The sequence below is a fragment of the Chrysemys picta genome, chromosome 22 (genome assembly GCF_011386835.1).
Source record: "Chrysemys picta bellii isolate R12L10 chromosome 22, ASM1138683v2, whole genome shotgun sequence".
Classification (NCBI taxonomy): Eukaryota; Metazoa; Chordata; order Testudines; family Emydidae; genus Chrysemys; species Chrysemys picta.
This window is the reverse complement of record NC_088812.1, coordinates 1,466,164-1,490,808: the sequence shown is the minus strand read 5'-3', so window position 1 is coordinate 1,490,808 and position 24,645 is coordinate 1,466,164. Positions and strand designations below refer to the sequence as shown.

The window sequence follows — 24,645 nt, the reverse complement described above, 5'->3', positions numbered from 1 at the left end:
CAACAAGCCGCCTTTGATGCTTGGAGCCACGCGGCAGCGCCAAAGCCGCATAGCCCGGCGCAGAGGAGGCTGGATTCCAGCTGGGACTGGCCCTGCCACCCCTGCCCAGCACAGCCCCGCATTGTCCTGGCTGGTGGGGTCACCCAGGCCGGAATGCGCCCGCGTGGATGGCTGGGGAATTCTTGTCGGGACAGGGCCCAGGCCACTGCCTCTCTCCCCTCAGTGCCACCCCCATTCCTGACCCTTCTATCCCCCCATCTTTCCACAATGGCCCCCAGCTCCCTCCCCCCTGGCACCCCCACACGCTGACAGCCCCAGGGCTGGGCTCTGCTCCCCCGGGAATGACCCCCAGGTGCTGAACAGGGGACAGCAGTTTGGGGCTAAGCACTGGGGGGGGGGGTTCGCTGGACTCTTGGAGGGTGGAGAGGATTCCTCCCGCCCAGCCCCCTGGAGCTGCAGCCCAGAGACCAGGCCAGCTGTGGGGCAGATCCATGGGGAGGGCACAAGCGTCTGTTCAGGTGCCCAGTCCCACTGGGGCCGCCTCCCTCCTTCCTGTCGCAGATTTGTGTCACTTCCCCTTTAAGGGGCCAGCTCACCTGTGGGCGCAGCTCCCTCACCTGGCCCAGGTGACGCTGCGGGGAGCCAGGAAGGAGGAAGCAGCAGCAACAGGGAGCCCTGCCCAGTGTGCACAGGCCCGGTGGGGCCAGGCCAGGCCAGGATCATGTCAGCCTCCGCTGTCTTTGTCCTGGACCTCAAAGGCAAGGTGAGCCCTGGGCCTCCAGCCCCCGCCCGGCTCGGCCTGGGCAGCTGGGTCCAGGCAGGGGAGAGCTGGGGGAGCACTTTGCAAATGGTCCCTAAAGGGAAGCTGGAGAGACTCCCCCCCCCCCCCAGCATGCTCTGCCCTGGTCCGGTGCCACCCCAGTCCCCACTCTGAACACTAGCCCTGGAAACCGAGGCACCGGGGAGGGGGGACGACACACTTGCCCACGGCCACAGAACCAGAGCCAAGAAGAGAACCCAGGAGTCCTGGCGTCAGGCCCCTGCTCCAATCACCAGCCCCAGAGCTGGGGAGAGAAGCCAGGAGTCCTGTTTCCAGCCCCCAGCAACCACTAGACCCCACTCTCCTCCCAGAGTCCTGGCTCCCAGCCCCCCTGCTCTGACTAGCAGATGAGATGTGGGGAGGAGCACGCTGTGAAGGGATGGGGGGGGACATCCCACTCCCCCTGGGGTCCTGTGAAGGTCCCGGACTGGCCCCAGCCAGGTGGGACTGGCCAGCCCCGGCTCCAGCTCCACCAGGGGCAGACGGGGAACAACCTGCCCCAGGAAGGCCTCGTCCTACCCTGACCGAGCTCTGAGCACTGCTCGCCTGGGCTCTGGAGGGGCTGCCAGGCCATGGGGGGCAGGGGCTGCGTGGGTGCTGGGGGGGAGCCTGGCAAGGGGGGGGGGAAAAGAGTCCCCTGAGCGAGGAGTCTGAATGAATGAAAGGCCACAAAGTCTCAGCCCCTGTTGGAACAGAGCCAAAGCCTCACTGTGGGGAGCGGGTCCCCGTGGGGGTCTCCCTCGGGCCTGTCCCCATGCGCCCCCAGCCTCTCTGTCCCACAGCCGCTGATCAGCCGGAACTACAAGGGGGACGTGAGCATGGCTGAGATCGATCACTTCATGCCGTTGCTGATGCAGAAGGAGGAGGAGGGGGCCCTGACGCCGCTGCTGACCCACGGCAAAGTCCACTTCCTCTGGATCAAGCACACCAACCTGTACCGTATCCTGCCCGTGCTGACTGCCGCCCCTCCACCCCCAGCTTTGCAAGCTCTGGCCCCCGTGGTCTCCTGGTCCCATGTCCCCAAACCACCGGCACTAACCAGCAGCCACCCAACCTCTCTCCCCTCGGCGGGTCCTCCTGGGGCAGGGGTGGGCATGTGGGCAGAATGTGGCACCCTGCTCCCCAAGGTGACCTCCCCCTTTCCTTAACCCACCCCACAGTGGTGGCCACCACTATGAAGAATGCCAATGCCTCGCTGGTCTACTCCTTCCTCTACAAGGTGGTGGAGGTGAGGGCACGGGCGGTGCTGGATCCAATGGGGGCGTGTCCTGCTGCGGGGGTGGGAGGGGGGGGACGGGCTGCAGCCTCCGTGTCACGTCCCCTGGGACCCCACTTGGGCTGAGCACAGAGGGGTTGGGAGAGCCAATGACGTCTGCACGGGGAGGTAGCAAAACTCTGGACATGGGAGTTCTGCCTGATGCCGGAGCAGATCCACTTGATTCCCCCTCATCTCCCTGGCATGGCTTCACCTAGCTGGCTGAGCAGGGCCACGGGTTATTCCCGGGGGAGGGAGATCCCACCTTGGCCCCTGGGAAGAGCCGGGCAAGCGAGAGGCGTCTGAAGTGGCTGGTGCTCCTGCCCCTCTCCCAGGTCTTCTCCGAGTACTTTAAGGAGCTGGAGGAGGAGAGCATCCGAGACAACTTCGTCGTCATCTACGAACTTCTGGACGAGCTGATGGATTTCGGGTTCCCCCAGACGACCGACAGCAAAATCCTCCAGGAGTGAGTAGCCCGGCAAGGAGTCAGTCGATTCATGCGGCTGGGCCCGGGGAAAACCAGGCGAATGGAGACGCACAGGAAACAGAGGCTAATACAGAGACGAATTTCCTGCTGGGTTCGTGGGGCTGGGGGTAACGGGGATCTCTCCAGCCAGGGGTAGAGTGGGCAGCAATGGCCATGCCATGGGGAGCAGACGGGCTCTTTTAACCGGGCGTTGTCCCCAGGTACATCACCCAGCAAGGCAACAAGCTGGAGACTGGCAAGTCCCACGTGCCCCCTACCGTCACCAACGCCGTGTCCTGGCGCTCCGAGGGCATCAAGTACAAGAAGAACGAGGTTTTCATCGACGTCATCGAGTCCGTGAACCTGCTGGTGAGCGGGGGGGGGGGGGGGTGCCTGGGGCCACAAGGGAGATGCTGGAGAGACACCCCAAATTAGAGTGGACACCAGCTGTGGTTCCCTGCCCTGGCCGGTGGCTGCCCAAGCCCCCCATCCCAGCGTGTGTCGGGGCTGCGGCTGGCTCCTGGGGGCAGCACCGGGCCTGGCCGCCGGGTCAGCGCGGGAGAGGGGAACGGGGTCCCTCCACTGACCGCGCTCCTGCCCCCCCAGGTGAACACCAACGGCAGCGTCCTGCTCAGCGAGATTGTGGGCACCATCAAGCTGAAGGTGTTTCTCTCCGGCATGCCCGAGCTGCGGCTGGGCCTCAACGACCGCATGCTCTTCGAGCTGACCGGGCGTAAGTACCTGGGGGTGCCCCCTACCAGGGGTTAGCCCCTCCTGTCTGGGGCAGAGAGCACTTACAAGGGGAGGAGCTCCCTGTCTGGAGGGGTGGGGCCATGCTGGGGGGCAGGCTGACTTCACAGGTTGCCCCCCCCCACCACCACACACACACTTATGGCAGAGCTCCCTCTAGCACCTTGAGTTATTGTAGGTCCTATGTAAACTGTGTCTTGGTTTTCAGCTTCTTATCCTAGAGCAGGAGATCTTAAGTGTCTGCAGGGCTCCCCCCGTCCAGTTGTACACCCCCAGCCCTTCTGCCACCCGCCCCCCCACAGCTGCCCCCTCTGCTCGGCATTCCAGGTGGCAAGAACAAGTCGGTGGAGCTGGAGGACGTCAAGTTCCACCAGTGCGTGCGGCTCTCGCGCTTCGACAACGACCGCACCATCTCCTTCATCCCGCCCGACGGAGACTTCGAACTTATGTCCTACCGGCTCAACACGCAGGTGGGCAGGGGGCTCCCAGGGAGGGCCCCCCGCTCCCAGCTGACACGTGAGATTGGAGGGAATACGGTTGAGTGGTCAGAGAGCGTGCTGGGAGCCAGCCAGGACTCCTGGGTTCTGTCCCTGGCTCGGGGGGGGGGGGGGGCAGATCTAGTGGGTTGAAGCAGGACTCCTGGGCTCTCCCCATGACTCAATGTGGGACCTTGAGTGACTCCCTTCTTGCCCCCCCCGGGGGTGCCTGACTCTCTGGTCTCTCTCCCTGCGGGAAGGTGAAGCCCCTCATCTGGATCGAGTCCGTCATCGAGAAGTTCTCCCACAGCCGCGTGGAGATCATGGTGAAGGTGAGCCCCCGGGCTGGGTGGGGGCAGGGGTAACCTGCCATGACTGGGCCCGAGGGCACCTCGCTCCTTCACGCCCCCCCACCCCCGATTTTCACACCGCGGTGCCAGATCCCCCGGAGCTAACGGGGTGTGGGGACTCCCCTTGGCCTGCACTGAGCCCCCCCAAACACCCTCAGCCTGCCAAGGGGAATGAACGCCCGGTGGGGCTGGGGCCACACCCACAGCCTTGTCTGCCCCTAGCAGGGTAAGACTCTAGTGGGGAAGGATGGCCTAGTCGGTAGGGTACTCCCTTCGACTCATGAGACCTGGGGTCAGTTTCCTGCAGGACCCTGAGTGTGTCACTCACACAGCCCCATGCCTCAGTTTCCCCATCTGTAACATGGGGATAACATGTCCTTCCTCTGACTGTGAGTGTCTTAGACAGGCACCTAGACAGGAGACCTTTCTGCTAGCACGCTGTGGGCTGCAGGGCCGTGTCCTAATGGCTGATAACAAGCCCCACCAATTAACTCCTCCGCGCAGTAACCATGCCTCCTTCCTGGGGGAGCAGCCGGAGGGTCTGATCTCACCCCTCCCACCCCGGCCCCAGCTCACGGGGTTCCTGAGCTGTGAAAGGGGACGCCTCCAATGACACTGCATCCCCCCCTTGCCCTGGGAAGGCGAAGGGCCAGTTCAAGAAGCAGTCGGTGGCCAACAGTGTGGAGATCTCGGTCCCCGTCCCCAGTGACGCCGACTCCCCCAAGTTCAAGACCAGCGTTGGCAGCGCCAAGTACATGCCCGAGAAGAACATCGTCGTCTGGAGCATCAAGTCGTTCCCGGTAAGAGCAGCCTCTGCCCTCCCCCTATACTGGCAAGGGTGGGGAGCCAGGACTCCTGGGTTCTATCCCTGGCTCTAGGAAAGGAGTGGGGTCTAGTGGTTAGAGCCGTAGGTGCTGGGAGCCAGGACTGCTGGATTCACTCCCTGGCTCTGCCACTGACTTGCTAAGTAACCTTGGACGAGTTACTTACCTGCTGCCTGTCCTAGTCGAATCGATCCCTGGGTTGGCCGGCTGCTTGTAGAGGTGTGGGAAGGTGGGGAGGGGGTGCCCTGCGGTAATCTGCAGCCTTAGTTTCCCCACGAGGGCTGCACTCATCTCCGCAGGGTGGGAAAGAGTTCCTGATGCGGGCCCACTTCGGGCTGCCCAGCGTGGAGAAGGAGGAGGTGGAGGGACGGCCGCCCATTGCTGTCCGCTTCGAGATCCCCTACTTCACCGTCTCAGGAATCCAGGTAGGCAGGAGGGGGTTATATGGAGTGAGGGGGTGTAGCAGACTGTAGCCTCACCGCCCCGGCACCTCCTGCTGGTCAGTCTGGGAATTAGCTCAATTCCAGCAGCGTGAGTGTCTCCTGCTGGCCGGTGTCTCTGCTGCCCCAGTGCCCCTTGCCTTGGGGTGCTGCCCCATAGCAGTGCCCCTACACTCTGGGTCTCCCCTCCTAGGGGAACCCCCCACCTTGCCTCAGTGGCTACTGCCAGTCACCATCTAGCCCCTGCTCCCTGGGGCAGACACAGTCTGTTGCGGCCACTCATCACTGGCCAGGGGGTTGGACCAGCGGCCGCTGCAGCCCCAGGACCTTCTCGGGTCTTGAACAAGGCCTCAGCCTGGGGAGTTGCCCGGTTGGAGCTCCCCAGCCCTGCTTCAGGGACCCTGAGCTCCCCGGCAGCCACGTCCTTCCCCCTCCAAGGCTGGAGTGAGACTGAGCCAGCCCCTCCCTGCGCCCTTATATCCTGGCCAGCTGTGACTGCTTCCCCAATCAGCCTTCCTGCCCCACTGCAGAGGGGCTGGGAGTGGGGAGGGCTGGGGAAGCCCAGGGACGGGGCTATACCCTTTCCCACGACTTGGGGGGCAGCCAGTGCCTCCCTTGGGTGTGGGGAGATCCCCGCATCACCCCTCCCCCTGCTCATGGCTTGGGGACACTCTGGTTCCTGCCGGGGACGTGCATGGTGGTTCTGTGTGCGAGCGACTCGTCGGGGGACCTGGACCCTGGATGGGGGAGCCCCCCCCCACCCCCGGACCGCAGCTCAGCAGCTAGGCATGGGGTTCATTCCCCCTCCTCTTCCCTGAGCCTTCCTATCGCAGAGTCGGGGCAGTCTGGGAGGGCTGGGGCTAAGGGAAATGCAGCGACTCTGGAGATGGGTTGGAGACGCAGGGAGGCCGGGCCAGGGCTGGGCTCTGCCCCAGCTCCTGGGGTAAGCCTGTGCCTCAGTTTCCCCCTGTATAACAACTCGCCTGCTCCCAGGGGACTGATGTTTGCAGCATGCCCCTGAAATCTCTGGACGACCCAGGCTGGAGAGGGGCCAGAGGGGAAGGTCCCGGTGACTGGCAAGCTGGGGGGAGGCTGGGGTGCCAGTGGGGGGCAGGAACGTCCCCACCAAATAGCCACCTGCCTTGTGACTTCCCCTCCCCGCCAGGTGCGCTACATGAAGATCATCGAGAAGAGCGGGTACCAGGCGCTGCCCTGGGTGCGGTACATCACACAGAGCGGGGGTGAGTCACCCGGGGCTGGGGTAGGTCCCCTGGGGTCTCCCCTCTCAGCCCTAGCTGGGGGACGCTCACCCTGTGTCGGCCCCCGGCCATGGGGGTGGGGGTCTACTGAAGGAAGGGTCACAGGGCCGTGGTGCACTTTGCGCTGGCGTGATCCACTTGGACCATTACGATCCCGGCACCCCCTCTCACACGCACGTCTCCCTTTTTCGGTCCAGATTACCAGCTCCGGACCCAGTAGGCACCAACTGAGGAGCGAGGGATCCTGCCGCCCCCACGCTCGAAGGAGGCTGGAGCCCCCGGACTGCAGAGAGGCCCTTGGTCGTGTGTGTTTCCCCCTGGGCCGCTGCCCTCTGTCCTGCCCTGGCCTGGTCCTTTCTCCCAACTTCTATCGATTTATAAAGAGAAAATGAACCTCGCTTGGCTCTGAGGATGGTTTTAGTGCCAGCTGCCGGGGGAGAGGGTCTCCTGCCCCCTTTGGGCTGGAAGGCGCTGCTGGTACCTGGGCGGGGCTTGCGGGGGGCCACGTTCTGCCCTCAGTTGCTCCCCATTGCAGTCAGCGGGGCTGGATGTGCGTCCCTGAGCAGGGGATTGGGCCCTGCAAGGAACCCAAGGGAGGACGACGTAGCCTGAGAGCTGGGATGGGATCTAAACCCACCTGCTTCGGGGCATGAGCCAATCTCGAATGGGTCAGGAGGGCACCCCGGGGCCAAGGAATCGTCCTTCCTCTGGAGCAGGCGTAGCTGAGACCGGATTCTGGCTGCTACAGGTGGCCTGTTTGTACTGCCTCCAATGGCAGCTGCAAGGTGGACCCCTATGTGCCAGCCCTGCTATGGATCAACTGGGGGCAATCGGACGGGAGGGGGGCAGGAGGCAGAGAATTCTGCCCCAGGGCGAGGGTCTGACCTAGTGCTTGTGGGGAAAGATAACCGGGGCCTGGCTCCAAACCGGCCTGCTGCTCCTCCCCGGGGCCCGGGCCTGCTGGCTTTGCGGTGCCAGGGCCTGGCAAAGTGGGGGCAGAGGTGAGGGAGTGTCGGCCCTTCGCGCCGGGCCCCTGGAGCTGCCAGTCAGCCGAACACAGCGGCTGCTCGCCTGAGAGCCGGTTATGAATGGCCCTGGAGTAAAGGCCACCCCCTCGCAGCTCGGCGCGTGCCAGGGGGCGGAGGGGTGTGGGCAGGAGCGAGGCAGGATGGATGGGTGCGCTGACCTGCCTGGCATGGAGAGGAACAGATCCTCCCCCTCTCAGCACGGGGGGGAAAGGCCTGAGAATTTCCCCACGCTGGTAATGCAGTGAGCTGGGGGAGAGGGGGCAGAGCTGAGAATGCCTGCCTGGATCGCAGGGGGGCTGGCCCCCCATCCTCCAATGCAGCATATGGGGCAGGTGCTTCATCGAGGGGGCCTGGGGCATGATGTCTGGGCACACAGCCTGCCTTGCCCTGGGGAGTGGCTGCCTGCCTGCCCCCAGTGCCCCCAACAATCAATTGCTTCCTCTGGTCCTGGTCAGTTGCTGCCCCCCCCCCGATGCTGCTGCAGGGGAGCCCTTCCCCACAGAGCATGGGGGGGATCTGAGGAAGGGGGGGGCACAGCCCGGGTGTGGGGGTGCCAGAGCTTCTGCAAGGCTCCTGGCGTGTGGGGGGTTCTTGGGATGGGGGGGCTCCTAGCAGGTGGGGACAGAGACCATGAGCTGGGGGAGGCTCCTGGGTGGGGGGGTCCAGCCCCAGGGGGTCACTCAGCCTGGGGGGGCTCGGCCCCAGGGATTAGGGGGCTAGTCACTGGGGGGTCACTGAGACAGGGGTCAGGGGGTTCCCGCCCCGGGGGGGTCACTGGGACAGGGGTCAGGGGGTTCCCGCCCCGGGGGGGTCACTGGGACAGGGGTCAGGGGGTTCCCGCCCCGGGGGGGTCACTGGGACAGGGGCGAAGAGGTCCTGGCCATGGGGGGAGGGGCGGGTCACGGGGTCCCTGCCCCCCCCCCGGGGTGGCTCCAGGGGGTCCCGGTCACTCCGGCGCCGCCGCCTCCTTCCCGCCCGAAGCTGCGTTTGAATCAGGGAGCCCCGCCCTCCGTGCTACCTCCCCGCGGCCAATCAGGAGGCGAGACGCTCCAAGAGCTTGCCCGGAGCCGGGCTCTGATTGGCCAGGCCGGCGGAGGGGGCGTGGCCAGAGGGGCGGTGGTTCGGATACAATGTCTCGAACCCGGAGCTGGGAGAGAAAAACAAACACGGCGCGGCCACGTGGGCGGAGCCGAGCGCGGGACCCGCCCCGGCCCCCGGTCCCAGCCTCGCGGAGCCCGGCCCCGCCCCGCCCCCAGCCCGCCCCTGCGGCCCCCCAGCTCCGCCCCGGCCCCCGCCCTCCCCACTGCCGCAGCCACCGGCCCCGCTCCCTGGCCGCAGCCGCCCCGCAGCAGGGTGAGGGGGCGCGGGGAGCCCGGGGAAGGGGCCGGGCCGGGGTGCGGGGAGCCCGGGGAAGGGGCCGGGCCGGGGTGCGGGGAGCCCGGGGAAGGGGGCGCGGGGAGCCCGGGGAAGGGGCCGTGCGGGGGCGCGGGGAGCCCGGCGGGGGGCCGTGCGGGGGCGCGGGGAGCCCGGGGATGGGGCCGGGGGGCCGGGCTGGCGTGCGGCGGAGCCCCGGGAGGGGAGGGGCCGGGCCGGCTGGGGGTACCTGGGCGGAGGACGATGCCCGGTGGGGCTGCGGGCTGACCCCCCCCCCCCCCCCGTGTGTCTGCCCCCAGGTCCCCGCCCGGCCATGCTGCTGGGGGACGAGATCAGCGCCGGGGACCGGCTGAGCGGAGCCGCCGCCCGGGGGGACCTGGCCGAGCTGCGCCGCCTCCTGCACCAGGAGCTGGTTCATCCCGACTCGCACAACCGCTTCGGCAAGACGGCGCTGCAGGTGGGCCCCCCCCGGACCCTCCCCCCAGGGCAGGCAGCCACCCCCCCGCTCCCCCCCGCGGGGGGCTGGCTCCCCCATCCCAGCTGCAGGTCGAAGGGCAGTTCCTGGGGGAGGGAGCCCCCAGCTCTTTTGTGCCCAGGCTGTCCAGTTAAGGGCCCCCCCTCCCCGAAAGGGCTGGGACGCCAGCGGGGTCCCAACCTCTGTTCCCCCATCCTCTCCAGAGCCCCCCCAGCACCCGGGTCCCCTGGCGTGTCCCCCTCCCCCAGGTTTACACGAATCCCAAACAAGCAATGTTTATAAACAGCCGGGGAGGGTGCAGACCAAACACAGCCGCCCGGGGCCGAAGGCTGCCCCTTGGCCTGGCTCCAGGTCTCACTGGGATTGAGCCCCAGTCCCTGTCCGCTCCCTGGCTAGAGCGGGGAGAGGGCTCTGGGACGCAGGTGCAGTCCCCAGCTGCCCATCGGGGGAGCATGGTCCTGGGTTCAAATCCCCTCCCCCCCGGGCTGCGTGTGACCCCTCGCCCATCTGCTCGCCCAGGTGATGATGTTCGGCAACACGTTTGTGGCCGAGGAGCTCCTGAAGCAGGGCGCCAGCCCCAACATCCAGGACGAGGCTGGCCGGGCGCCCGCCCACGACGCCGCCCGCACCGGCTTCCTGGACACCCTGCGCGTGCTGGTGGAGCATGGGGCCGACGTCAATGTGCCCGATGGGGCGGGGGCACTGCCCGTCCACGTGGCCGTCCGGGAGGGGCACACGGAGGTGGTGCGGTACCTGGCGCCCGAGTCCAACCTGCGGCACCGCGACGCCGAGGGGCGCACCCCACTGGAGCTTGCCCGTCACCTGGGCCTGTCGCACCTCCAGGCCATCCTGGAGCAGCACCTGTCTGCCCCCGCGTAACACCTTCCTGGGCAGGAGGTGGGTGGCACCGCTCTGGGGTGGGGGTGGCTGGCTCCTCCTGGGACATCCCCAATCCCTCAGTTGCACCCGCCCCAAAGGGACGTGCCTGCCCCTTCCCGTCCTAATTCCCCCCGCCCGTGTAAAGGCAGCTCCCCGCCCCTCACCTACCTCAGAGTTCGTCTTTAACTTTCACTGTTGTTTCTATTTATATTTTTTGTGGGTGCTTTTCTCCCCTCCTAGGATGTTCCCAAGTGGGGGGGGGCTTCTCCCCACCCTGTCCTCTTTGCCTCCCCGCTCCCTCTCGGGTTGCTGACCTGTGTGTGTGTGTGCGGGGGGTGAATGCCTGGTTTTGCTGCCCATGATTCGAACTTGGATCCCTGGGTGGCTTGCTAACCTTGCACCCGGGAGGAGTACCTGCCACCCCGCAAAGCCTGTCTGCGGTGCGGGGAGGGCACGGCGACACAATGGTGCTGCCGTTGCAAAGCCAGACCTTCCCTGCCACCTGCAAAGCGGGGTGGGGTGGGGGTGGGGGTGGGGTTGTGTGATTCCCCAGGAGAGAGCTCCATGCACAGTGCTCTCTGGTCTCCCCCCACCCCCATATCTGCCGTTCCCCCCCTCCCCTGTACAGTGTTATTTTGTGAGTGTCCGTTTTGCATTGAATCCAGCCGGGTGGGGCGGGGGGCACTGGGAACTGTGGCATGCAAAGGATTAATGGGGCCAAGCTGATGAGGGGGGGGCAGGAGGTTAGAACCCAGCACAGAGGGGGCCTGCTCCTGTCTCAGCGCAGCGCTGGATTTGGGTCGGCGCTATGGGGCAAATACCTATGTCTAGGGCCGGCCAGCAGTTGGGATCCCCCATGGCAATGCATGGGGCTCCTATTAAAGAGGGCGTCCCAAGAGCCTCACGTTGCCCCTGGGGGTTCCACACCCACTCCCAGCTCTGTGCCTCCTGCCCCTCTTCGGTCCAGGCTGCCCTAGAGACTACACATCCCAGCATGCAATGCGGCTCATGCTGGGCTCTGTGGTCTCGCCAAGCCACGCTCCAGCCACGTTTTGGGGGATGGTGGCTGGTGTTTTCTCCCGGGGACAGGCGAGCCGCGTCCCTCCCCCCCGAGCGCCCGTGTGTTTGAAAGAGAATTGTCTTTGCGTTGAAAACGTTTGAGCTTGATTCTTCCGGCAGCAGCCTCTTCCCCGGATGAATTGGTGGATCTGTGCTGTGTACATAGTGTTTTTTTTTAAAACAGAGAAAAGATTAAACCAGATTCTATTTATTGTGCTTTGGAGGAAATGTTGGGGGATAATTTAATGTTTTTAACCATTAAATTAATATTTGTGGATTATGAATCCTGGCTCTTCCTTCCGGCAGAGATGGCGGCCCCAGCGGCCTGGGTGGGGCTGGTGGGTTCCCTGCAGCTGTCTTGCCACAGAGGTGGGGAGTTAGGATCTCAATGCACTTTTCAGTCCGACTTCCCGTCACTGCTCCCATTTGATACTGGGAGGGGAAGTGACTCTTCTGAGGTGTCACAGATTGCAACAGAGCCCGGGGCAGAACCCAGGAGTCCTGGCACGCAGCAGCCCCCCGCTCTAACCACTAGACCCCACTCCCCTCCCAGAGCTGGGCAGTAGTTGCAGCTGCCCTGATACCTTGTGTTTTGCACCCACGTCACATCCCACACAACTACGGCAGCACAGTCCCCTGGCTCTGGCTCCCCCGTCGCTGGCGTGCCCTGTGTGCCAGTTGCTGTAACTGCTGGGGGGAGGACACTGGGGGTCTGGCACCATTGCTCCCTGGTGCATCACCCTCCCCTTTCCCCTGTCTGAGTCTCCTGCTCCCTGTAGCCTGCAACAGGGACTGGAGAAGATGCCAAGAACCCGCCTCGATCCCCGTGATTTGGGCAGAGCTCTCCTCCCACCTGCTCCATGGGCTGTGGGGAGAAGGGGCTCAGAACTATTCAGGTTTGTCCGGAGCCTTTGCCGGGCTGGCCGTGACTCTGGCTGGGAATCCAGCCCGACCGTAGCTGCTCACGCAATGCTGGGAACTGTGCGCCTGGAGCCCGGCTCGGGGATGCTGGCCGGGTACCTTCCCCTTTTCTGCTAGGCCCCTAGGGGGCAGGGGAACTGGCTTCCCTGCTACGGCCTGGAGGTTCCTGCTGCAAGGGAGGGTATCTGGCCTGGTTCAGATGCTGCTATAGGAACTGGGGGGGGGGGGGGGGCAGCGGGATCCGCCCTGGCGCTCGTGGGGTGGGGATCCCAGCTCCCAGGCCTGTCTCTGCCCCTAGCGCTGGCTGGGTCTCTGCACTGACGCTGCAAGGGAGGCTTTATCGGCCGGACTGTCACTGCGGCCTGGGCCCAGCCTCTGGGTGGGGCGCTCAGTGACACAGCAAGGGAAGGAAGGAAGCCAGCGTTTGGCAACGCTAGCTGGGTGCCTGTTGCCAGGCCAGGGTGGGGCAGCTCAGCCTCCAAGCTAGGAGGGGAGGAGAGAGGAGCGCTGCCTGCTGCCAGGCGCTTTAAAAAATAAAAGCGAAAGCCCTGGGCCCAGCTGGGGCCGTTTCACAACCTCCCAGCCTGGGGCAAGTGCCGGAAGCCGCGAGCAGCTGGGAGGAGATTACTGGAGATGGAGGCTTTCCCCAGCCACAGCTCCTCACCCCCACCCCACGGCGGGCCCCTTTGTTCGGTCCTCGCTGCATCCCAGTGATGTAGCTCACAGTGGGGCGAACCCACCCGGTGCATCTCTCCCCCAGCAGAGTCTGCCACAGCCCCCAGGGAGCTTAGGCCCAAATCTCTTTGGGCCTCAGTTTCCCCATCCGTACAATAGGGGAGAAAGCTCTGCCCTACGTCCTGGTTGTGGCACGCAGGGATCACAGGGGTACGAGCCAGAGGGCTACCTCAGATACAGAGTGTTGCTAAGGGGCACCTGGGGCTGGGATAGCCGGGGGGCTGTGGGTTGGGACTGAGGGGCACTGGCAGAGCTGGGGGGGGGTTGGTTGGGGAAGGAGGTGGGGGGAGGGGGGAGGACACTGTCTTCAGTGACAGCTCCAGGTTGCTGCGGTCCCTTTAAATGTGTGGGGGGGGCTGCCCCTGAGCCCCGCCTCTTGGCCTGCCCACGTGGTTCCCCGACCCGGAAGTGCCCGGCGCCCACGTGGTGGACGAGGAAGATGCCGGAGCCGGAGCTGAAAATCAACGCGGGCTTCGCGGCCCGCTACGGGCGCTACCGGCGGCGGGAGGAGCTGCAGCGGCGTGAGCCGGGGGCGGGGCCTGGCGAGGGGGCGGGGCCTGCGAGAGGGGGGGAGCCCCCCCACCCCAAGGGCGCCTTTCCCCAGCAGCCCCCCCATTGCATGACATCGGCCCCTGCAGCCCCCCCTTGTCCTGGGCTGCCCCCCAGCTCAGCGAATAGCCCCCCGCCCTGACCCAGAGACCCCCCCCCCGTTCCTTCCGTGGTCCTGGGGGAGGGGGTGGGACCCCTGGGGGAGAGGCACCCGCAGACCCCCCGGCTCCCCGCTAACCCCACTGCCTTTGATCACCCCAGTGCAGGATCGCTATGGGGCCGACGCAGGGGCCGGTGAGGAGTCCAGCTCGGAATCGGAGGAAAGTGGGGACGACGGGGTGAGCCTGGGATGGAGGTTGGGGGTCAGCGGGCCTGAGAACGGGGAGTGGCTTCAGAACAGGACTCCTGGGTTCTCTCCCCGGCTCTGGGAGGGGAGTGCGGGCTGGTGGGTCAGAGCAGGGGGGGCTGGGAGCCAGGACTCCTGGGTTCTGACCCCGGCCCTGACGCTGACTGGCTCTGTGCCCTTGGGTGAGTGACTTCCCTGCTCCGTGCCTCAGTTTCCCCCTCTGTCCTGTGGGGATAATGCTGAGCTGTGCCTTGTGGGCTGGGGTCAGTGCTAGACACAGGGCCCCAGAGAAAGGGTGGGGGGTCGCTCTTGACTAACCCGCTGGCCCCGGCAGGAGCTGGACCCCCTGCAAGACAGAGATTTCTATCGCACTCTGGCCCTGCTGAAAACCAAGGATCCCAGGATCTACCAGAAAGACGCCACCTTCTACAGCCAAGCAGGTAACATCTCCCCCTCCCGTGTGTGCCTCTGCTGGGCACCCCTCCCCCTCGCTCCCTGCCCCCGGTGGCTCCCCCCATCTGAGCCGCAGGGTTGGCGTAACTGTGGGACCCGCTGGGCACAGTAACTCCGGGGGGGACCGCTCGGGGCAGAGGCCTGGTCCTGGCTCCCATGGGCAGCTCGCCACGTTGCCATAGTAACCTAGGAGGGACACACTGCGTGGGAGCCCCTTCCTGCTCCTCCCACCCCCCCCAGCTTAATTCCCATGTGGGACCCCTCCCCCCCGCTGCCTTTACTCCATTCCCAAAGTCCCCACCCCCAAGGCCCATGGCTGGGGTCTCCGAGCCAGGAATGCTGGGCTGTGGTTCCCTGATCTATGGGGACGCCCCTTCCCGGCCTGCAGGACACTCGAATCCCTGGCCCGCGCGTCCAGCTGCTTCCCCTGGCCCGGAGCGCCTGTCCCCGCGCTGAGCTGGGCTGTGGCTCTGTTCTCAGGTTCCTTGTCCGAAAGCGGGAGGGGGGCAGCAGCAGCTCCGAAGAGGAAGGAGAAACCCATGTACCTGAAGGATTACGAGAGAAAGGTGATCCTGGAGAAGGAAGGGTAAGGAGCGGGGGCTGGGCTGGGACGGGTGGGGCCCCAGAGGTCCCTGGAGGGGCGATTTCATAGAGTTTAAGGCTAGTTTAAGTGAGCAAGACCCACCAGCTATGCATCTTAGACGGAGGATGCTTTGTCCCGGCTCAGAGCCCTGATTTGCACTGACCGATATCTCATCTCCAGCCGAGGCCAATCCCTGATGCTTTAGAGGCAGGTGGGAGGGGGGGACACAGCCCAGAATATATCTGTCTAATTGTGCACTGGGAAAAACATCCCTTCCTGACCCCTGCAAGCGACTGGCTGAGGCCCTGAAGCCTGCGATTGGATTATAGCCATTGGCTTAATGCAGAGCTTCAGGTGTTAGGTGTGTGTTGAGGACAACACGGATGAGGGGTTGGCCTCCCTCTGGAGCCTTCTGGCCAAAGGCCCAGGACTGGTTGCCCCGTGGCTGAAAGGGCAGTGCAGAGTTCGAGGGGTCCTCCTCCGGCAGGCAGCTGTGGGTCTGTGGCAGTGTTGACATAGCCGGGATTGGGTGCTTGGCCCCTCTGCCGATGGCGTCCGACATGGTGCAGGGGAGGCGTAAAGGCTGAAGCAGCCAAATAACCCGTTTTCTTCCTCTTCCAGCAAATACGAGGAGGATGAGGAGGACGAGGAAGCAGCAGCTGAAAGACAGAAGGTGGGGAGGGGCTGGGAAAGGGCCTTTTCAGGTTGGGTGGGGTGGGGTGGCTGTTTCTCCACCCAGAGAGAGTGAGGGAGGAGGTGCCAGGATGCCTCCCCCCCTACAGAGCCTGTTCTGCCTCCTTAAACCCCACCTGCGGTGTCAGTGGGACATGGGATTCTCCTCTTCCTGCCCTATGCTGTTGCAGCATAGCTGCTGAAAGACTGCTGGGCCTCACCCCAGAGGTGGCCGCATCTCAGCGCCGGGGGAGGGATTCCTTTGGGGGTATGGAGACTGGTGCCAAGTTTAGCCCTCTGTCTCCCTTGCTGTGCAGAGAGCCGCCTCCCAGAGCTACGTTGAGGAGCAGAAGCGAATCAAGGAGAGGTGAGGGGGAGGACGGGGTGTGGGGCACAAGGTGGGTGTGGGTGACCAGGGTGAGTTCCTGCAGGGACCCACCAGCCACAGGGGCCACCGGGGGGATGGGCTGTGAGCCCGCAAAGGGGTAGGTATGCAGCAGCTGCCCATTGGGGAGGTGCCGGCTGTGGGGTCAACAGGTGTTCAGCACTCCAGCCAGGCAGGCGCCTGTGGTCAATTGGGGGGGCGGCGGGGGGGGGGGGGCTTCGAACCCCAGTGCCTGCTGCTAATCCCGCGGCGTCCCCGTCCCGGCAGCTTCCGGCCCTTCGTGGCAGACAGCGACGGGGAGGAGAGCGCGGGGGAAGGCAGCTCAGCCCTGCTGCAGAAACGGATCAAGAGCACGGAGGAGAAGGTGGGTGACTGGTGGGGGCGGGCGGGGGGGTTGTTCTGGGTCCCTGGGCCAGTGGGGGTTCTGGGCAGAGACGGTTCCTGTGCCGGGGGGAGGTTGGTGGGGTCAGGCATCTGGGCTCAGGGGCTGCGGTTCTGGGGGCTGGCTCCCCTAGGTGGGGATCTCGGCACGGCGCCTCCTGCTGGGCTGGCTGGATTTGGGGGGCGGGGGGGGGGCCTGTGCAGGCATCTGGGGTGCTGACGGGGTCTCTGCTTATCTCCACCCCAGGCGCGTGAGGAGGAGGGCTATGTCAGCTGGCTCAAAGGGCAGGATTTGCCCCCGGACCAGCAGCTCGAGGACCTGGTAAGCGGGCACCCGTTCTCCCCCGGCCAGGTGCTGTCGGAGCCCCCGACCCCAGGGCCAGCGTCCCATGTGGCCTGCCCCTGGCTGCCCGGGCTGGGTGCGGCCGGTGTGAGGAGGATGCCTGGGGGCCGGGCAGAGACCCCCACAAGCGCCCCCTGCTGGTGGAATAGGGTGGAATAGGGTCCACAGCCAACGTAAACCCAAATCGCGGCCACCAACCCCTGGCCCAGCACTCGGCCCTTTGCCCGGGTCTCCCCTCTGGAGAGTCCGTCCTCAGCCCACAGGCAGGAGGCACCTGCTGGTCCCTGCCGGGCGCCGGCCCCTCAGGGCTCTGTTCTGTTCTCTCCCTTGCGATATCCTGGGATGCGGAGCCCCAAGGCCTTTCTGGGGCCAGCCAACCTGTGACGGGGCAGCGTGGGGCAGCCCAGCCTTAGATCCACTCCTCCCCGCCCCCGTCTCCCTGCAGCTCTGGCTCTCAGGGGCCCATCTAGACGGGGATCCCGCCTCCGACAGGAGTGGCACCAGCTGCTTCAGAGGTAGGAGTGGGAGGCAGAAACGGGATCACCTGCCACTGGGGGAAATCCCCCCTGACCCACGTGAGTTAGGGGGTTGGGGTCCTGCCCCAAAGCGAGAGGGGGTCCTAAGCCCCAAAGCGAGAGGGGGTCCTAAACCCTTCTCCCAACTCTCGGTTACTCTAACCCTGGCCTCAGTCGCCACCTTGTGGCAGTGAGTTCCGCCGTCCTCTCTCCACCAGGCCCCGCTGAAGGAGTATTGGAGCGACCCCACGCTGGCCCCCCGGGGAGCGCTTCCTCCGTGACTACATCCTGAACAAGGGCTACAGGGAGGAGGACGAGGAGGAGGAGGAGGGAAGGCAAGTGCAGTGGGTGCACCTGGGGAGCAGCTTCCCTGCCCCTTGGGGCTGGATGAAGGGATCCCCCGACCCCAGGAGCCAGATCACAAGCGGACCATGTTTGATTGGGGGGGTCTCTAACATGTGGGGCCTGGCCTGACTCTCGGGGCTGCGTGCCCTGCAGATCCAGTGGGGTGGGCGGCTCCGCCCCAGCTGCGCCTGCCTGGACATGTGTCCTTTGGAACTCCTGGAGACCGGCCGCCTCTCCCATTGGCCAGTCTGGGGTGGGAGTGGCCACCCTGGCCAATCAGAGCAGGAGCTGGGGGGGGGTGGTTATTGTTGTGGCAGGAGGAGAACCCACTGGAACCAGATGGGGACGGGTTCGGCTGCTGTGGGGCAGTGAGGGGGCAGCCGTGGGGCTGGAAGTGTTGGGGAGGGCTCCCTGGGGATAGCAGGCAGGGGGGAAATGTGGCCTGTGAGCAGAGCTCCCTGTAGCTGTGGGGGGCCAGAGTTACCCCCTGGGGGGATGGCTAGTGCCTGGAGGAGCACGTGCTGAAATCAACATATGGGGCAAGCATGTGGTGCCACCGAGTGGGGGTGACGGCTGCCAGGAGGGGGCGCTTGTCCTTGTCCTGGGGAGGTGGAAACATAAGGTAAAGGCCGCGGGGGGGCTAGAGCAGGGGGGCGAATGAGGGGGGGAGCCTGGGCTAGGGCCCCCAAATTAAACACCCCCCACTCTGTCCGCGGTGGTGCAGGTGAATGCTGCTGCTCCCGGCCCCGGCTGATGCTGCTGGCTCTTAGCTCAGCCCTTTAGATCCCGTGGTCGTGGGTTCGATCCCCGGTGCCGATGGCCCACCCAGGGTGTCACATCACGCCGAGGAGAGGTTCCTGGAGACACCCCCCCCACATGGCCTTGTTGTCTCTCCCCAGGGGCCCCGGGGCCGTGTCCCCGCTGCGGCTGGAGGACTCCTCGGACGAGGGGGAGCTCTTCCTCAAGAAGCAGGAGGAGTTTGAGCGCAAGTACAACTTCCGCTTTGAGGAGCCTGACGCGCAGCTGGTAAGGGACCCCCCCGGGTGCTGTGTACCCCCCTGCCCCCCCTCCAGGTGCCGTGTCCCCCCTGCCTCCTCCCCCGGGCCCCATGTCCTCCCCTGGGTGCCGTGTTCTGCCCCCGGGTGCTGTGTCGTCCCCCCCCGGGTGCCGTGTCCCCCCCCACGGTGCAGTGTCCCGTCCCCCCCAGCACTTTGCTCCTCCCCTGGGGAGGGCGAGTGACTCTGGAGCCAGGGGCAGCTGGGTGGGGCATGATAGGGTCCCAGGAGGGGGGCACTGGGAGACCCCAACACAGATGCAGCCCCCCCCTCCCCCAGCTGGAGTGGGGGCTGCAGTGTCGGGTGCCCCCCATGCTGTGGGTGGGGGTGTCCAGGCCGTGGGTGCAGGACGCCAGGTCCCTGCAGTCTCGCCTGTGTGTGTGTGTGTGGGGGGGGGTGTCTGGCGGTAACAAGGGTGCCGTGTCCCCCCCAGGTGAGGACTTATCCCCGGACCATCGCCAGCTCGGTGCGCAGGAAGGACGAGCGGCGCAAGGAGAAGCGTGAGGAGATCAGGGAGAGGAAGAGGAAGGTGAGAGATGCCCCCAGCGTGCGGGGGGGGTGGGGGCTGGGCTGAAGGGGGCTGGGGGTTCTCCACTCCTGGAAGTTGTGGGGCAGCCTGAGTCGCGGAGCTGAGCGAACAAAAACTGTTCAATGGGGGAAGAGAACAGGGGGCCCGGACTCCTGGGTTCTATCCCCAGCTCTGGGTGGGGAGTGGGGTCTAGTGGTTAGACCGGGGAGGCGGGGCTGGGAGCCAGGACGCCTGGGTTCTCTCCCTGCTCCTGTCTCTGCTTGGTCTTTACCCTCAGTGTACTGGTGTCTCCAGGGGCTGGTTCTATTGGACACTGAGTCTCTTGGGGGTTAGGAGCCGCCCCCCCATCTCTCTCTGTTGCGGGTGCGGGGGGGGTGTCAGCGAGCGAGGGGACCCCATCCCATAATAACCCAGGCCCATCCCCCCCGCAGGAGAAGGCCCAGAAGCAGGAGGAGTTGAAGCAGCTGAAGAACCTGAAGCGCCAGGAGATCCTGGCCAAGCTGGAGAAGCTGCGGGAGGCGACGGGCAACGCGACCGTGGGCTTCGGGGAGCAGGAGCTGGAGGGGGCCTTCGACCCGGCCGAACACGACCGGCTCATGCAGGCGAGAGGCTCCCGCCCGGGGACCGGGACCCGCCCACCTCGCCCTGGGGGGCCTGGCGCCTCCCGGCCTGTGGCACAGACACCCCCCCCCCCGCCCACAATGAGGCCTGGCGCCTCCCGGCCTGTGGCACAGACACCCCCCCCCCGCCCACAATGAGGCCTGGCGCCTCCCGGCCTGTGGCACAGACCCTGCCACCCGACACCTTCTGGCTGGCCTGCAGAGACCTCCCCACTCTCCCCGTGGGGCTCTCGCATCTCCTGACGCCGCTACACCCATCTGGGCTCCAAGGGGTTAATGTCCCGCGCCAAGCCCCCAGCTGGCTCCCATCTGGCCCGGGTCCCACGTCCCTGGCCTGGCTCCTCTGTGGGTCACCGGGCTGGGGGGACCTTCCGTGGGACAGAGGAGCCCTCCCTTGTCCTGTCCCCCTGGGCACAGCCGCTCCGCAGGCAGGAGAGGGGAGGGGGACTCCTGCCCCTCTCAGCCCAGCTCTCACTCGGCTCCTTCTCCTCTTCCCACCCCACAGAAGTTCTTCGGGGCAGAGTATTACGGGGAGGCGGAGGAGGAGAAGCCGCAGTTCGAGGAGGAGGAGGGCGTGGATGGTAGGTGGATGGGGGTGGGGGGAATATGGGGGGAGGACAATGGGGGGCACCATGAGACTCCCACCCCACTTCTGTGCTCAGATCAGCTGGGCAGATCACTTCTCCCACCCCCACTCTGCAAGTGGAAGGTGATCTGATTTGCATATTCACATATGCAAATGAGACTCTTTCTTTGGGAGGGGCGCATGAATTTGAGGGGCTGGTTCTGGGAGAGCTGTCTGGGCTGGCTCCATAGCGCCCCCAAACTGCAAATGGCGGGGGGCAGCGAGGGGACATTGCATCTGAGCTTCCCCCCCACTTCCTGTCCCAAACCCTGCAGGCAGTACTGTTAAAATCAGCTGCCGCACCCCAGCCAGAGGTGGCTGCCTCTCCGTGGTGGGTGGGGTGATCCCTGCCCTGGCTCACAGCTGGGGGCTTGGGGGGGGGGGAGGGGAGGGGCAGTAGGAGTATGATTCCGCTCCAAAGAAACCATCTCTTTCCCCTCTGGACCCAGACGGCTGGAACTGGGACAACTGGACCGGTCGGGACGCGGAGGGGGGCGAGTGGCCGGAGGAAGAGGGGAGCTACGAGCCGCACTGCGAGGACCCCAATTTCGTTGTACGTCCCTGGGGCTGAGACCCCGCTGAACTCATGACACTGGTGGCAGTGCTGGGTGACTCCAGCAGGGGGTGCTCCCGGCATGCCAGCGGGCACGTTTGGGGGCGCCCCACTTGGGGATCGGGGCCCGTGGCGCTGGGAGGTGCGGGGGGAAGGGGGGGGCGTCTCCCTGAGCCGAGTGTGACGGGCGCCCTGGGGCGGTTCTGTCCCCAGATGGATGCGGATTACGACCCCCGCGTGCGGCCAGGCCCCCCCCGGAAGCGGCAGAAGGAGGCGCAGACGCTGCTGGGGAAGAGGAAGCGCAAGACGCGGTTCACGGAGGCCGTGGAGCGGAAGAAGCCCCCGTTCGACCCTGGTAAAGGGGGGCGCCATTGGGGGGCGGGGGGGTTCTGCCTGGTGTCCTGGGGGGTCAGGCTCCTTGGGCCCAGCAGCCGTCCTGCCCCCCCACCCCTCCCACCGGGAGCCATGTGCTGCCAGCCAGCCAGCCCCCTTCCCTGGGTGCCCCTAGGATGATTCCCCCCAGCTCCGCCCAGGCCGGCTCCGCACTCGGGGTATCCCCCTCTGGCTCCCTCCTGTCCTGCCCCCGCCCCCCCGGTACCCTCCATGGTCTGCCCCAAGGGCGTCCTGCAGCCAGGGGGCCCCAGCCCCCCCTCAGTCTGCCTCAGGGCCCCCCACAGCTGAGAGGGAACTGACCTGGGTGGGGTCACTGGGGGAGGGGGCTGTACTGGGGGTGGTGCCCTGGGCTGGGAGGGGGTTGCTGGACCAGGGAACCCCTGAAGCTCCCCCTTTCCCCCCCGTCCCCAGGGGCTGGCTCCTTCGAGCAGTACCTGGACGAGTATTACCGGCTGGACTACGAGGACCTGATCGGCGACCTGCCCTGTCGCTTCAAGTACCGCGCCGTGGTGCCCTGCGACTTCGGCCTCAGCACTGACGAGGTACTGCCATCCTGCCCCTCCCCTGGCGCCCGCCGTTCCACCCCTCCCCTGGCGCCCGCCGTTCCACCCCTCCCCTGGCGCCCACCGTTCCACCCCTCCCCCGGCGCGCGCCCCCTCCCTCGCCCCTTCAAGTACCGCGCTGTGGTGCCCTGCGACTTCAGCCTCAGCACCCACCAGGTACCTGCCCCCTCCCCCGTCCAGCGCCTGCCGCCCCTTCCCTGCCTGGCACCCACCCCTGTGCTCCGCCAGCCTCCCCGCAGTTCTGGGCCTAGCCCGGCTTCTGTCCCAGCTCCAGGAGGGGAGTGGGGTCTAGTGGTCAGAGCAGGAGGGGCTGGGAACCAGGACTCCTGGGTTCTCTCCCCAGCTCTGCCCTGACTCTCTGACCTAAGGGGATCAGGCCTGTCCCTTCTCTGTGCCTCGGTTTCCCCCTCTGGATCTAAGGCTGATTCCCGGCTCCTGGGGGACCCTGCCCCTCACACGTCATGAACCTTCCCCCTCCTTTGCTCTCGCCCCCCATCAGATCCTGGCTGCTGACGACAAGGAGCTAAACCGATGGTGCTCGCTGCGCAAAACCTGCATGTACAGGTGAGGGGCTGGGGGGCCGCAGCACTTGGGGGATGGGACAGCAGCAGATGGGCCCCTGGCCCCGCTGGGAGACGAGGGGTGCTTCAAACCAGGACTTTGCTTTGCTCAGAAACCACATGCAGGGTGAGGTGGAATAGGACTCCTGGGTTCTATCCCTGGCTCTGGGAGGGGCGTGGGGTCTAGTGGTTAGAGCAGGGGGGAGGCTTGGAGTCAGGACTCATGGGCTCTGTTTGTGCCTCAGTTTCCCTCTCTGGCGCTCTGCCATAGCATTGCCGGATTATCGTCCATGTCCCGTTCACACGCTGCCGGGCTGATTCTCCCGTTCCCCAGCTCTCAGCCCTTCTCCCCCAACGAGAGGCCCCGGAGGGTGACCCCTGGGTCCCTCTCTGTGGGTCAGTATCTGAGCCCTCCTGCCCCGCGTCTCCCCGCAGGTCGGAGAAGGAGGAGCTCCAGGACAAGGCCACCTATACCCGCAAGGCCCAGAACACCGGCAAGAAGGAGCAGATCCTCAAGTCCCTCTCAGCTGCGTACGTACCCTGGGCCTGGGCTCCAGCAGGGGGCGCCAGCGCTGAGTCCCCCACGCTCCCGCCGCGTGATTTGAACCCTTCACCTGCATGGGAGCTCGTCTCTAACCACGTTTTTTTGGCTGGGAGTTTCCTTGGTTTTTAGGAGTTCCAGGGGGCTGCTGGATGGGCCCCCCCAGCTGCTGCCCATTCTATGGGGCTCTGGGGGGCTGGGCCCCTGGCAGGGAATCTTAAGCACACTGGGGTTTCAGAACTGAGGCTGCTCTGCGGAGAGCATGTTCCCTCCTCTGCCCCCCGCTGTTTGGGCCTGTAGGTCAGCGCCCCCCTGCCAGGCTGTCCCCAGAGGAGCAGGCTGGGAGGGCGGGGGGCAATGCCCCTGAGCCCGTCGCCTCATATAAGGGAAATGCTGTGTTCACGTGGGGCACCGTGGGTCGGTGGAACTCCCTGCTACATGATCCCAGGGAGGCCAAGAGCGTGAAAAGCCTGGATGCTTGTATTTCTCCTGCCTTCTGTAGGGCGTCTTGCACCTTCCGCTGGTCCTGGCCCCTGCTGGAGACGGGCTGGATGGGCTCCCGATGCCTCTGTTCTCGGGGCCGCAGGCCTCGCAGGGGGTGGGTGGCTCTGGCATGGCAGGGCTGAATTCGCACAATGCCCCCGGCTTTTCACCTGACCCCTCTCCTTGTCCTGCAGCGCGGAGGAGGCCGGCGGGGCCGAGCGGCGGCCCAAGCTGGGGAAGAAGCACCAGGACAAGGCGAAGCGGCAGCAGCCGGAGCAGGAGCCGCCCGGCGCCGGCCTGGCTGAACACCAGGAGGATGAGGGGCCCCCAGTGCCCACGGCAGGGGCCCTCAGCCCCACCCTGCAGCCTGGGGGCCCCGAGGGGAAGGCCTCCCCTGGGCCCCAGGACACGGCTCCCAAGGCAGGGCCGTGGCGGAAGCGGCGGGGGCGGAAGGGGCTGCTGCTGGGCGCCAAGGTGCGGGTGGGCGGGCGGGAGTTCAGCGGGCAGAGGCTCCAGGCCTACGGGCTCAACCCACGCCGCCTGCACTACCGCCAGCTCCAGCGCCACACCAGGAAGCGGCCAATGCAACAGACTCAGCGGGCCCAGGCGCCCGGACGCCAGGGGCCTGTGGACAAAGCCGCCCGGGCCTGAGCACGGAGAGGAGCCAGGGGCTCGCGTGGGAGCTGGGGTCACTGTCTCTACCCCTTCCTGCCAGCTGCGGACAGAGGCGGCGCTGCTCGAAGGCCGGACGCCTGCCTGGGTCCTGTTCTGGCTCAGTGCCTCGGTTTCCCCTGCTGGAGCCGGGGCGCTGCCGGCTGGGGCTCAGTGTTTGGTTGCGGAGCGCGGAGCAGAGCCCCTTTCTCCTTCAGCCCTGCTGGGCGTCGTTCCCTTTTTTACAGATTCCGAAATAAACCTCGCCCCGGTGCTCCGGCTCCCGGAGTGCAGCTTTCATCTCGGGCCCGCCAGTATCGGCTGCGGCTCCCCCGGAGCCGGGGGGGCACGTTATACCGCTGCGGCTTAAACTAAAACGGGGCTGTTCC

The 24,645-nt window shown here is 66.0% G+C and overlaps 3 protein-coding genes across 3 annotated transcripts; all 3 read left to right on the top strand.

Annotated features, from left to right (window-relative positions):
• Positions 1-583: 583 nt before the first annotated feature.
• Positions 584-7,037, top strand: AP1M2 (adaptor related protein complex 1 subunit mu 2). The gene is made up of 12 exons (XM_005279553.4): positions 584-763; positions 1,603-1,759; positions 1,981-2,048; positions 2,411-2,541; positions 2,763-2,910; positions 3,148-3,274; positions 3,619-3,761; positions 4,028-4,099; positions 4,759-4,917; positions 5,241-5,366; positions 6,547-6,622; positions 6,838-7,037. Exons 1-12 carry the CDS (start codon positions 722-724, stop codon positions 6,858-6,860), a joined length of 1,272 nt encoding a protein of 423 aa, XP_005279610.1. The 5' UTR covers positions 584-721; the 3' UTR covers positions 6,861-7,037.
• A 1,728-nt stretch (positions 7,038-8,765) lies between these two features.
• Positions 8,766-11,739, top strand: CDKN2D (cyclin dependent kinase inhibitor 2D). Its single transcript, XM_065575658.1, has 3 exons — positions 8,766-9,021; positions 9,342-9,499; positions 10,037-11,739. The coding sequence occupies exons 1-3, from the start codon at positions 8,799-8,801 to the stop codon at positions 10,394-10,396; spliced, it is 741 nt and encodes a 246-aa protein (XP_065431730.1). The 5' UTR covers positions 8,766-8,798; the 3' UTR covers positions 10,397-11,739.
• A 1,733-nt stretch (positions 11,740-13,472) lies between these two features.
• Positions 13,473-24,537, top strand: KRI1 (KRI1 homolog). The gene is given in 20 exon segments (XM_065575641.1): positions 13,473-13,632; positions 13,922-13,998; positions 14,341-14,446; positions 14,940-15,045; positions 15,664-15,715; positions 16,032-16,081; positions 16,367-16,463; positions 16,728-16,802; positions 17,557-17,592; positions 17,594-17,673; positions 18,583-18,709; positions 19,172-19,267; positions 19,699-19,869; positions 20,393-20,468; positions 20,962-21,065; positions 21,279-21,420; positions 21,870-22,000; positions 22,521-22,585; positions 23,017-23,112; positions 23,800-24,537. Coding segments are annotated over 20 exon segments (2,226 nt in total). The 5' UTR covers positions 13,473-13,550; the 3' UTR covers positions 24,257-24,537.
• The last annotated feature ends 108 nt before the right edge of the window (positions 24,538-24,645 follow it).